General features: G+C 41.7%; 1 protein-coding gene across 2 annotated transcripts in view; it reads right to left on the reverse strand.

The window, feature by feature from the left end:
• COL11A1 (collagen type XI alpha 1 chain) overlaps positions 1-8,480 on the reverse strand; it is a 133,819-nt gene extending 125,339 nt beyond the window's left edge. For both annotated transcript variants that reach the window (XM_051800312.1, XM_051800294.1), the window contains exon 1: positions 8,102-8,480. In XM_051800312.1, the coding sequence (XP_051656272.1) occupies positions 8,102-8,216 (115 nt within the window). In that variant the 5' untranslated portion in view covers positions 8,217-8,480. The remainder of the gene's footprint in view (positions 1-8,101) is intronic.
• Positions 8,481-13,422: the final 4,942 nt, after the last annotated feature.

Below are 13,422 nucleotides of genomic sequence, written 5' to 3' on the forward strand. Positions count from 1 at the left end.
TAATCTGTTCCAATGGAACCACTGCAAAAACTAAAACTTAAAGAACATTGAAACATTAATCTTCAGTTCTAAATGTAGTGTTTTTTCAAAGTTTTAGTCCAGTTTTATGTCACTGTAACAGATCATTTAAAACGTACTAGCTGTTACAGCCTGGTAGGTAGGCTAAAATGTGTATATTTCTTGAGTATTAATGAAGGGACTCCTTATATTTGTAGACAAGACTTACAAAATAGGCTACCTATGGTTAGATTTCTAGGTATATACTTAGGGACTTAAATAGGAGGTACTGGCTGCTCTACAGGTTTTTGAAACCATGCTATCCATTAGAGGCATAATAGCCTACAGTTATTTAGTTTATTTACTTTTCTTAAAATTTTGAATCTTTATAAGTGCTCATTCTAAGGACCTTCCACGTATTCTAAAGCTGGGTAAGGATAAACACTGCTATGATGAAGGTTTCTGACACTCATTAAATAGTCCAAAGCTTAATGAATATAAGAGGTCTTTACCAGCAGCATTAGAACCTAGATTTGTTAAACTGCTAGCTTGTTGACCTGTAGGATACAAGACAAGGCCCATCTATTACTAGAAATCTGTGCTATTTCTAATGTGGTAAGAATATTTCTGTTTCTGTTTTTACCCTTAGACTTTTTACTTGTTGTGGGTACTTACGATGGATATCTTTTAAAACCACAAATACACAGAATTATTATTATCTCTACTTATTATTTTACTGTGTTCTTCATCTGGTGAGCATTAATACAGAAGTAAACATCCAAAAGCAGGAATTCAAAGGCACGTTATGCCCAAACGCTTCACTGAGCTTCCCAGTTCTTAGAAAGGACTCTATTACCTTCCCACTGCAGACTCCAGTCTCTGTATCCCAAGCAACGATTCCCTGCAGTTTGGCCATAGGTGTCTAAGCACTAGAAAAGGATCAGACACTTCTGTCCTCAGCATTTCCTACTGGCTAGCTCTGAGTAGAGCTGCCCTTCCTCACATGGTTTTAGGCCTGGCAGTCTGAGAATCCCAGCTCCACTGAGAGCCCAGACATGTAACAGAAGACTGCTCTGGGAGGAAGCATCAAATGCATCGGTTCTGCAGTGTCCTTTGTGAAGGTTCCAACACTTTTCATAGATGTTAACCAAAGGACTTCACAGAGCTGGATAAAATGAACTCTGTTTTATGGGCTGCAGAAGTGAGTTACAGAGCATCTTCAAGGTACAAAAATGAAACCAATTGAGTTGCCTAAAGTAATTACACAGTGCTCCTGAAAATCAAGCTGGGCTTTTTTTAAGGAAACTGAATACAAATTTATGAGATAAACCAAATGTATGTTGCCCTTATATATATTTCTAGAGACATACTTTAAGGTTGTTTTACCTGTTAAGAATTTTCCTATGTTAGCTTTTAGATTAATTATGTAATTGGGATCTTGACTGGTGACATTGTTAGAAGAACGTGTTATTGCAGTGCTTTCATATTTAATGATTATGAGAACTAGCAATTATCCAGATGCATATAGGAATGCTTTCAATGGCTAGGATTGACTATTTCACCAACAGAAGCTTGTGTGAAATTGTTCAGAATTGGCTACTTCTGTTTCCATACCAGTTATTTGGAAATTTTTCATTGACTTCTTATGCTGCCAAATCTACTGAATACATTATAGTATTTCAAAGACTATGCGTATAGTTTAGGTATATATGGGATGCAATTTTGATACTCACCAACTACTAACTATAGCTCCTTTTAATGACCAATCTCTAACACTCATAAAGTAAAAAACACCCAACCAACCTACCAACTAAACAAAAAACCCCAAACCAATAACAAACAAACAAATGAACAAACCCCTCTAAAAAACCAAAAAACCACGAAAACCCTCACTCAAATCTCATTCTGAAAACAGTGGAAAACTTGTCTATATTCAGCTACAGGCTCAGATCTTTAACAACTTTAGCTTCCAGGTTGATTTATGTACTGGAAATATTCAGCAAAAAAAAAGAATATTTCTAGGTTTTGTTAGACTGCATAATTCTGGAGTGCAACCTAGATTTTGAGAGTTTTTATCATATTTGTTTTATGTATTTTACCATAAAATGCGACTTTTTTATTACCCAAGACCTTCTTTGAGGCTAGATAGGTTTTACTTTTATCACTTGTTCAGCAACATTGACTGCAATCAAGCACTCAAGACCTGATGCTGATTCCATAAAAGGTTTCACCTGTTACCCCAGAAGATTGGGCTAGTTCATCATCTGGTGCAGACCTGTACTGATCCATGGGTTTACAATACTTTAACAGCTGTCTCCATATTTCTGTGGAGCTGTTCAATCATTTAGCACCAGAGCAAAATCTATCAGGACTGCAGTCCAAGTGCCTAACTATTTTGAGGTCTCTGCTAAACATTCAAAAAGTTCTTTCTGTACAGACAGTAGACACGGTACTTTCAACTGTGAAAATCAGCAAAACAAGTATTACATTCTTGAGGTATCCAGTTTCTATTGCCTTATCAAAAAAAAAAAAAAGACAGTCTAAAAAATGGTCCCTGCTACAGAACAGACAAGGTGTTCCCTCAGCAATTAAACATGAAAGAAACTGAGCCCACTTAAAAGTTTTGTTATCAAGCTATTTATTCAGAAATAACCCAAATAAGACTTCATAAGTATCTTCTAATAAATGGGAGTTTTCAAATGTGGAACATTTGTACGTTTTTCAGCTTTAAGCACAGAATACAGCTAAGGACGAGATTTAGAAATGGTGCCATTTAAAATAATCCTATTTAATTTTATAGAGAAACAACTCATACGACTAAAAGTTTCCACCATACTGTCACTGATATCAAAGGTATTCTCTCTCTTATGAGAGCAAGGCAAGGAAATCAGACTCAGTTCTCTATTCTACTAATATTAGCAGGAATTCCTCTTAAGCAGACAGCAAGGTTGTAAAATCCTGAACTTATTTTTTTATAAACTATGAATGCTTGATTACTATGATAATTTGAGTAAGGTAAGGTACACAGCTAAGCAACAGAGTAGGTAACACTTATTCTACAGCAATACTTTCACAATGTGACCATAATCTGACTCACAACTAAGTTAATTTGTATTACAGACAAAGCTTAGCTGCCACTGACATTATATATAGCAGGATCGGGATCTTTGTTTTTTTAAATCATCTATTATAATACATCTTTCAGTTTGGTTTGCAGAAAACACTTCACTTCCATAATGTGAGCTCTGCCAAATCCCTTCTGTCTCACACACTGTGTGCATTAACACTTTGACACACAGTGAAGTCCCAGACCTGAAATTCAAAGGTTTTACAACCCCTTATGTGTGCTAATGTGCTAAAAGGAATTTAAGTTTTGCCAGATTCTACTACTATTGCAATAACCGGGTCAACAATTAATCCTTACATTTACAGTCTGTAAACTTGGTATTTAATACCGAGTAGAACAGTTATAAGCCCTTGCAACAGGCATGTGTGTTAACCTAATTCCTTTTAAGCCACTGCTCTCTATTGTGTCCATTCAGAGGGCAAATCTTTATCACTGCATGAGACTTCACATTCTTAGAACATCAGAGATTTCTCCAAAGCTCTGCTTAATTTATTCCCCCCTATTATCAACAAATATTCAGAACAATGATAAATTAACCAATGCTAGGAGGATTTCTTCTGAAAAGAAGCAGAGTGCTCTACAGAGAAAAGAAAAGCAACTTCTTAATCTTGCTGGCAGATGGAAACCCTACTGTTTGCCACTGTACAAAACAAACCCGGAAAAGACATAATTGCTCCAGTCTGTTTTAGGTATAACTTCACGTCAGTAGTGTCATGGCTCCTTTAGTGTGCTGCAACTATGTTAGTATTAAGGGTTCTACTTGGAGAACATCAAGTAAGTTTAGGCATGACAATTGTAAAAATGAGTATGACAGCCTCTTTCCTACATTTTACAACTGCTGCAGACACCAAATTTACAAGCAACAGGGGGCTGGGGGTGGGTTGGTTTTGGTGTGGTTTTTTTTTTTTCTACTAATCAGAACAAAAGATAGCACCAGGAAATGTTTTCTATCAAAGATTTTTTTTCCTACTGTCATTCCAAGTATAGGTGTCAGAGACAGAGATTATTTCAAGCCAAAACCACCGAGTATTTGTGGGTGTTCTATATGCACTTATATACAGTTACATTTGTTAAGATATACATAAAAATGAAGTTGAGAAACTTCTTTTCTGCAGAGCTAGTAGAAAGACATAATTTCCTGCAGCCCAAATAGTCCTTTCTTGGATCCTTGTGGAGGCTCCTAAATTAAATGCAAAGACACACGCTCTAGAAAATTAACACCACATACCAGTCATTTTTCTGTTTGATGTCTGCTGCTGCAGTTGAAATAATTATTTTACCTTATAAACAATTAAGAAATCTAAATTATATATCAAAACAGATGTATACGTGCACATCTCTCTCAAACTGGGAGATTGGACCATTTCACCTGCTGATCCTTGGGACTCGGAAAAAACTTAAGCTAGGACCACTAGCTGCATCTAGTGATGTCACTCTTTGATTTATTCATTTTTGCTGACTTTGTGAATATTAATCTTACAAACCCACACAAACTAACATACAAGACAATTTCACCAAGAAATAAAGGAATAATTTAAATGTTTGTGTTCTTTTTCAATCTTCAAAGTGAATTGATCAGTTAAAATCAGAAGTGCTTTACATCACTAACAGTTCTGAGAAGAAATGTATACTTTTCTAGTTTAAAACTTCATTTTGTACAGGTTTAGACCAGCTGGATACATTCAAGAAACAGATCCATATCTTCCTTACTAAGCAATTACAGTGTAACTTACTAAGCAATTACACATAAGCAACAGTGTTAAGTGAGCATCCACAAAGAAGACTCTCCTTTTGCCATCACTAGTTGGCCCAGTTCTGCATTCCTTCTGCACCTAGAACGCCCACTAGTTTCCAAGCCTGGGTGGGGGAAGCACAAGGAACCTTTGTATTGTCTAAGAGGACAGTAAGAAGTATCTATCCTATATTAGAAACAAATCTGCTTGTCACTTACATAGAAGGTCCAAAGTGTGTTTTCCATATATATCTTCATAGCCTCATTTTCAGTAAGGCTTCTTAAATCTTTTTTTTTACTCAGATTAAGAGCTGGATTTCCATTTGCTTGGAAAAGCTTATAAATAATAAAAAGACTGATTTTTCATTTCTCGCCCATGAAATTTAAATCAGCATCACAATAGTGCATTGATGTCAAGCTCTTACAAAAAATTTATAGTGTTGAAGCCATGCCATTTCAACTAAATGAGTTTATTCATTCCAAACACATTACCAACAGATTTAGTATTAAAGGTAAGGAAGGGAAAGGAAATCAAAGGATGTCTTTTAAAATACTGAATTTTGTTTGCTTTAGCCAAGTCTTAAAGCAAAAATATTTTCTAAAAAGAGCTGGTTAAGAGCTGGTGGGCACTGAGCTGACCAAATATGAGTCACTGTTTTTCCCATTCAGTTTATTCTCACTTCTGTAACTTTTTCTGTCTAAAGAAGAAATAACTCAAAAGCCCAAACACACCCTCACACACCATTTCTTACTTCTATGAAAGACACCTCATACTTCCCTCTTTGTGTGAGTGTGTGTGTGCGTGCGTGTGTGTGTTAAATAAAGAAACTTGGAAAAAGTCATGAATTTTAGGAATTTGTTCAGGTTTGTCTACATGGAATGGTTTTTGTTGTCTTAAAAAGAAGTCACTGCTATATGATTACATGATGTATTCATATAAAGCTAATTTTCTTTTCATAGAGGTAGTTTATGAAAACAAAATTGAAGAATATAGGATTTAAAAGCGTTTATAAGGGCAATTCGTATTTTGCCCAGCATTCATATTTTATCCAGCATCTTCATTTAGTCATATTGTTTACCTGCTGTAGTATGCTATTTGATTTTATTCCTTGTTATTTTTCCTCTCCTATTTCCAAATATGAGTCATTATGTCCTATGTTATCTTTTAACTGCTTTAAATAAGATTAGAATGCATAAAAGATGATTCAGAAATACCTCCCTTGTACTCTGTTAGAGAAATTAGGTCAAATTCTACTCCCTCTGCAGTCAATGGAAAAACTCATACTGACTTCAATAACAGATCAAGCCCTAAACACACAGTTCCCTGTAGTTTCTAAGCAAATAGCATACTGTATTTCAGAAAAGTTCAAGAACCAAGTTCTTTTCAGAATGCTTCTACAAACACAAGAAGCCTGTAGTTTTAAGTTTCTGAAGTGTCCTTTATGCAGAAGACTAGAAGAAAAGATTTTCAAGTTTTTAATAAAGTTACCAAAACCAAATTAGTCTGCCTAATGTTGCTGAATATAGTTCAGTAAGTACCGCATAATTTCTGTTGATTTTTGCTGGGCTGTTTGGATTTAGGTTTTCTTTTAACTTGTCATTTGCATCCAACCCACTATGTAAACATAATCTACATAAATCCTACCTAATTTAGTCAGTTTTACTATGAAAAGTATCATAAGAAATCGATCGTGCCTTTAAGGACAGTATCATTTCTTGAAGAAATTTAGTTCAGACATAGTAACGAGTAGCTGAATCCTTGAAGCTCTGCGAGGTTAATTCACTCTTGGTGTAATTCCACCGAGTCCGTGGAATTGCAATAGGAATGAAATCTGACCCCTTGCAGTCCCTGTCAGAAGCGGGGCCAGCAGGGGGCAGGAGCCCTGATTGATCTGACACCGTCAAGGTTGTGCCCAGGTATAAAGGCTTGAATGGAAACTGGTCACCTTTCCCTGCTCCCTCTAGGACGCCTGTTGATTCGGAAAGTAGGAATTCAGATCGAGAAGTACCTCGTTAAAATAATAAATGTGTAAAAAATAAACCTTTCATTCCAGAGAGTTAAGCCCCACAGCAAAATAAAAATCTCCATTCCAGCCAGACTGGCCCTCAGATGCGACTGCGGGCTCCGGTGGGAGGGAGGGAGGGAGGAAGGAGCAGCGTTTTCACCCTCGGGAGGAGAGGAAAGCTCTCCCGCCACCAGAGACTACACGCTGCAGCTCCGCGAACGTGCGAGCACAGCTCTGAAAGCCCAGATGGGCCGGGGGCCTGGGGCTGAGCCATGCCGGGGAGCGGTGCGGAGGGGAGAAGTGCGGAGGACGCGAGGAGTGGTGCGGGGGAGGGGGCGGCGATTCCTTTCTGCTGAGGCTGCTGCGCTGCTGCCTGGCTCTTGTTCCCGCTACAAGTCCCCCGCGGGCCGCACCCTGCCCACCAGGTCCACGGACACCTAAGGGACCACTCGATAGCCCGGGGAGGCTGCAAAGTGGGGAGCAGGCTGGGCACGGCGCGCCGGCCCTGACACCGCCCGTGTGGAGCCCAGCGACCGTCAGGCTGAGCCCACCGAGCTGCCCCGGGCATCTCCACCTGCGGGGCGCCGCTGCCCCAGGGGCTGCCCTCCGCATCGGCTGGCAAAGGGCCCCTTCAAATATATCGTCTCCCACCCTTGCGTCCTGGAAAACTTTTTGCCCACTGAAAACCATTCCAAAAGGAAAAATAACAGAGCGGAGAATGGAGAAAGCCAGAGCACAGAGTTTCCACCCCCACCCCCAACTTTCCCTTTCCTCGCCCCTCTGAGGAGAAGGCAGATACTTGTCGTTCCATTTCAGTCACAACTTGGTGAACTTGAGCAGTTCAACAACACTGAAAATCGGACGCACACTCCACAAAACAGAGTCCAGTGCTGGAAAAGGATAAGTCGCTCTGTTCAACAACTACTTCTTTCATCTTCCCGCCCCGCCAATGTGCATCCCCTTTACCTCATTAAAACCACATCCAAAGTTTAAGGCTGCGGCTGAACGGGAGCCGTCCCGCCGCGGCACCTGGGAGGGACGCACCCCCACCGCGCCGCCGGGGGCTCCCAGCGGGTCCCCGCGCCGGCCCCAAGCGCCTTCGTGTGCTCTCGCCTCCCCAGCACCGGGAGCCGCTCTGACAGGTTTCCTCTGAAACGCGGCCCCAACCGTGCCCTGGGTCCTCTCCCCGAGGAGGAGAGAGAGGCGACTGGACTCCCCGGCTCCCCTTTGCTTTCTTACCTCCTCTGACCTCTGCAGTCCGGAGAAGGATAGCGAAGGTGATGAGCACGGTTACAGCCGAGTCCCAGGGCCACCTTCTCGTTTTCCACCTTGTGGACCTTCTCTGCATCTCCATGCTGGGCACCCACAAGTGTGAATTAAACACGGGCGCCTTCAGTTTATACCAGCTCCGTCCTTTCCACTATATTCCCAGAGATGATTTCTCCTATAGAGCCATACGTGATAAACCGAGAGGGATTTTCTCTGTCTCGCCCCGCTCACGCTCCGCCCGGCCTCGCACAGGCCCCTCCGACCCGTCCTCCCCGGTGCCCTGCCTTCAGACTGAGGGGAGCTGAGGGGCTTTAATCAAAATGCAAAGAGCGCCGCATCCCCCTAAAGGCTTCATCCCGTCAGAGGGCTGGGCGAGCGGCTCCCAGGGCCACCCCTGGAGCCCGACTGACACGCCAGCCGCCGGGCGGAGGCCAATCGCGGGGCTCCCCCGGCCGCCCACAGCACCGCCCTCCGCCTCGGCGGCGGCACACCGGCCGCTCCGCGGGCACCGGCGGCACCGGCGGCCCCCGCGGCGGCGGAGAGCGGCCGTGCCGGAGGCGCTCGGGGAGCGGGGCCGGCGGGGCGGGAGCGTCCCTGGGGCACCGCCGGAGTGTCCCGTCCCTGGGGCACCGCCGCCCCGCCGCCCCCCGCCCCGGCACGGCGCGGGCCCCTGGCCCCGGGCATGCGCAGAGGCGGCCGCGGCGCCCCGCGGAGCGGGGACCGGAGGGGGAGAGGGAGAGATGGGCCGGGGGCGACACTGGCGGGACGCGGGAAGCAAGGGGAGGGGGACGGCGGCTGGGAGGGAGCGAGGCAGGGCAAGTTTGAGGGGAGGAACGTGCGTGAGAGGAGCCGGGGCGCTGAGGTGAAGCCTCTGCCGGGTGGCCCTTCAGGGTCCACGAAACTGCCCGGTGGCGTTGGTGCGGCGGCAGGTCCGGCCCCGGCGGCCCGTTCCCTCTCACACCCCTCTGAGGCGCAGTTTGTTCTCACACACCCTGGAGGAACCTCCGGGAGCTTCGCTCCAAGGCCACTGTAAGAAAGAAATGAGCGGGATGGTGAAGGAAAAGCCCGCCACTAAACAGGCGCCCCGCTCCCCGCCTCACCACACCCTGCAGCCCGGGGAGCCAGGTGTCACGGCTCCTCCCCGTGAAACCTCCCGTTCGCGCTCCTGTCCTGCCCCACCTGTGCAGCAGTCGGTTACGGGGACCGGCCCGTAGGTAGGTGGTATGTCCAGTCAAGATCCTCCGTTGGGATCAGATTCTGCTGTGGCTCCTCTGAAAAATGAGAGAAAACCATGGTCACATTTTAGTAGAAATGTATATAGATTTTTTTTAAATTTGCCTTCACTGAGATCTTTCATGCCTTACAGCAATTAATAAGCCTGTGGCTTATCAAAATACATGTTCTTTTATATGTCAAAGAATACTTCAGAAATTTGTTGTCCTTTCCTATAATAGCTTATTTTTGCTGCACTGTAGTAATATAACTAGTTCTTTCTGTCCTTGGTTTTCTGAAACAGTGGGTATAATAATCATTATATTTGCAACTGAGGGGACTGAGATCCATCACATCTGAGCTCCCTTAAGTGCTGTGCGTTGGGTGCCATTCACATGAGTGAAGAGATACACAAGGTTGTTCAGGCAGCTCAGGTAGTTACCTGCAGTACAGCTGTGGAGCACCAAAATGCCATATGCATCCCACTTTTCTGTACAAAAACTTACTCATAGAATCATTAATGTTGGAAAAGACCTCTAAGATCATCAGCCATTTAGCCCAGCGGCACCCTGTTCACTAAGGCATCTCCCCAGCAATTGTGAGACTACCCCCAGCTGCTTATAGAATATTTCATCTGGTTTTACAGTTAACTTTAACTACGTACAGGTCCCCAAAAGTCAGTACCATTACTGTTTCTTTGCCAGTCTGTGTTGTTCCGTCATTTACTAGATTCTGTCTAAAACAGATCAAGTTAACTGGATGCTTCAGCCTCCTTCATTACCATGTCAGTAGGTAGTCCCAATGGCAATTGTTTTTACTCAATACTTTGTCACTGGAAAATCTCATATGCTCTAAAGTTTCAAGTTTCCTCTTCATGCTTGTAAATAACACATCTTTTTCTGTCACCATCATTCTTGCTACTTCCATTCTCTTATCACACATTGCTTCTCTGACTTTTTTTTTTTTTGAGCGTTCCTGTTGGCCTAAATGAGTACAGCTATACTGTATACCAGTAAAAAGGAAAAACTCTCTCTCTGCCCAAGGGAAGAAATGGAAGTATTTCAGACAGTGGTGAAAAAGAACAAGTATTCTCAGAGTGTAGAGAATACTAATTTTACACAGTGCCTTTACCATTATTTAAAGTTTAGGGTACGTGGTTCATCTCCCAAAGTGTCAGTGGAAGAATGCCCACTGATTTTTGTGGTCCTACATCAATCTGAAGAAGAACAAATAAGAAAAAATGCAAAGTTTTAAGCCAGGTTAATATAACATGTTATATTAATATACAATTCTGTATAAGTCTGTATTAATTCTAGTGCAGGGACCACGTTAATTTAGAGCTAGCTCAGTTATTTTTGCATGCTGGCATATCAAGCCACACAGACGTTTAAGAAATTGCCATCAAATTCAACAGTTACGAGAGAGAAGTTACATGCCATTTAGATGAAGATTCACATCTTGCAGCCTGTCAAATTCAGTATTTAAGGACTATTTATTTACAATTAAATTAGTTACATTTAACTTATTTTGTTAGTTACTGCTTTTAACCTTCTTAATTGCAATGATGATGTTCTAGAGTGAAGTAATTGCAGCCTAGGTGCCATGAAAATATGCCAAAGAATAGATAATGATTCAGAGCATGGATAAGCTTTGAGTGCCATAAAATTATTCTTCAAAGATTTTTGTTAGAAATTTTCAACCCTTAGATGTAATGTCAGGAGAAATATGTTCTTTGTTGAATCTGAAAGAGGGTTAAAATGTGAAATTTTTTTTCAAAGAAAAGCAGAAAAGAATGTTATTTTTTGAATCAGCTGTGATCCACAGTGGTTTGTTCTTTCTGTCGACCTTTTTGTTCCTCATTACTCTTCAAGACAGTTTTAGTGAAAAGAAAGACTAAGCACTGTGACATTCATTATGTTCTGTCCCTGATACATCAACGTTGGCAGATTAGCCCGTGTTTAAATATTAGGAATTGCTCTCTTGTATGTGCACAGATGGGTCATTGTTGTATTTTGGGGCAGAGAGGGGGAGGGGTTAGGAACTATGGAGAAGAGAATATGTTTCCTTGGACCACTGTAGGTTACAAGAAACTCACAGCAGCAGCACTCTCACATGCTTCAGACTATAGGCACTGTAATGCAATATAAGTGAAAATACGGTTTTCTTTGGCTCTCTTGCAATCATACTGTGTTTTTCCCAGCATATTCCTTGACATCACCAAAAACAAGAGACCTCTCTCTGTATATAAAGGAGTCATTTAATTGGGAATAAGTAGTGCACTGTAAGGAAGGATATGCTTTTATTGTTGGTTTCCATGTATCTCAGGGATCTTGACTTTTAGTTTCTAGCTTCACACAGACATTGATGCCCTTTCCAATTCTGTTCACAGCACATAAGTGAATATTGCAAAATAAATGTCTGCCTTAAGTCATCACCCACTGCCTTCTCTATTACTTTATTTCTTTTGATTTAGGTAGGTAGATATTTCATCATAGTCTCTTTTCTGGTGCAGACCTGTGTTTTCTGAGAGTTTTGTGTTATGTGATTAATGTTGGGAAGAAATTTGGGGAAGTGAACCCTCGTAAAAAAAAGACATCTTACCAATGGAGATTAGTGGAATAATCTCTGCTAGGTGAAATGCTAATCAGCTTCTTTCTGTAGTTTTAAAGGGAGAGAAATATTTGAATGCATGCACATAGACAAAATAATGACTTCCCATGATTCCATCTTCTAGAAAGGTAATATACCTTTTGCTGATACCAATCATAGCTTGAGGCTTCACTGAACTCTCCCAGTTCCATTATCATAGGTTTTGAAGGATGAAGCCAAGGCTTTCTCTGTCCCTCAGCAAACTCTTTGGGCTAGGGAATGACCCATTGATTCTTTCTTTCAGATTCCCAGGAATTAGGGAGGGCAGAGGATAGTAAAAGAAATTCAATACGAAACAGCGTAGTTCAGTACTCATTAGCTAAGGTAGCAAAAGACTACAGGAACATTAACATTACCAACTTTTTTTCCCTGTGGAGAGTGTACTGAGAATAGGCAAAGCTGGAGTGACAGCTGCATTGTGCAGGGCTGAGATGCGGCTACAAATTGGATGCATATTTGTTGCTGTACTTATACTGAAGGTTGAATTCCTAGAGTTTCTGGTGAAAACATCCTTAAATTTTTAAACTGAATGTGCACTAATAGGAATTGCTACCAGAAACACCAGTGTGAGAGGTTAAAACTTCTAGGCCTGTGTAAGGAATAAAGTTAGTGTTAAGGTAAGCATTAGGGATTTAAAGGGTTAAATGACATGACTGCTGTTTGAAACAGCCTCCTGTTTTGGGAAGGGAGCTGTAGGTGGTAGGAGTTCATACATCTCTTGCTGCGGGCTTTTATACAGTTTTTTGTTAATATGGTTAACACTGAGAGTTAAAAATGTCAACCATCAAAGTTGCCTCCTGTTCTTCAGGATCATGAAGATAAGAACAAATTTGGAAAATTTAATCTTCAATGTTCCTTGAAGATAAGATCAAAGCAAGATAATAACCTGTGTTGCTTTTTACTTTAGGGATGATACCTCGTAAATAAATAAGTATAATCCTTCTTACAGAACTTGGTTAACAGAAATAAGGGATATTGTTAAAAATAAGAAAAGAGAGATTTGGCACATGGGTAGGGCTGAGGATTTTCAAGTCTTAAGAAGCCAGATTGTTCCTGCTGAACCCTGGAAATAGTAATTCTTTTAATAGAGAACTGTGCCTTGCTGTATTAGTGCGATAGGAACTAGTAGAATGTTTAGGAAGAGGAGATGACAGACTTAGGCCAAAGGTTTTAGCTAAGAGCCATTATACCTTTCTACAAGTTCTCCCAAATTAATTATGTTGGTAGAAATCATTGAATAATACTGTCTTTAACTATGGGGTTTACTTCCTTATATGGTAGTTAATTCAGGTTATAGTTAGTGTTCAAGTAATAGTGTCAGGGTTTGACACTATTGTAACTGTCCTAAACCCTGAGTAATCTGCAAGACTGCCAAAGGTGGTGTTAAGAAGGGAGGTATTAATAGAATCTGATTTACTGTGTTGTGATTT

The sequence above is a fragment of the Manacus candei genome, unplaced genomic scaffold (assembly GCF_025592945.1).
Source record: "Manacus candei isolate 608988 ecotype Guabito, Panama unplaced genomic scaffold, ASM2559294v1 h1tg000005l, whole genome shotgun sequence".
NCBI classification, from domain to species: Eukaryota; Metazoa; Chordata; class Aves; order Passeriformes; family Pipridae; genus Manacus; species Manacus candei.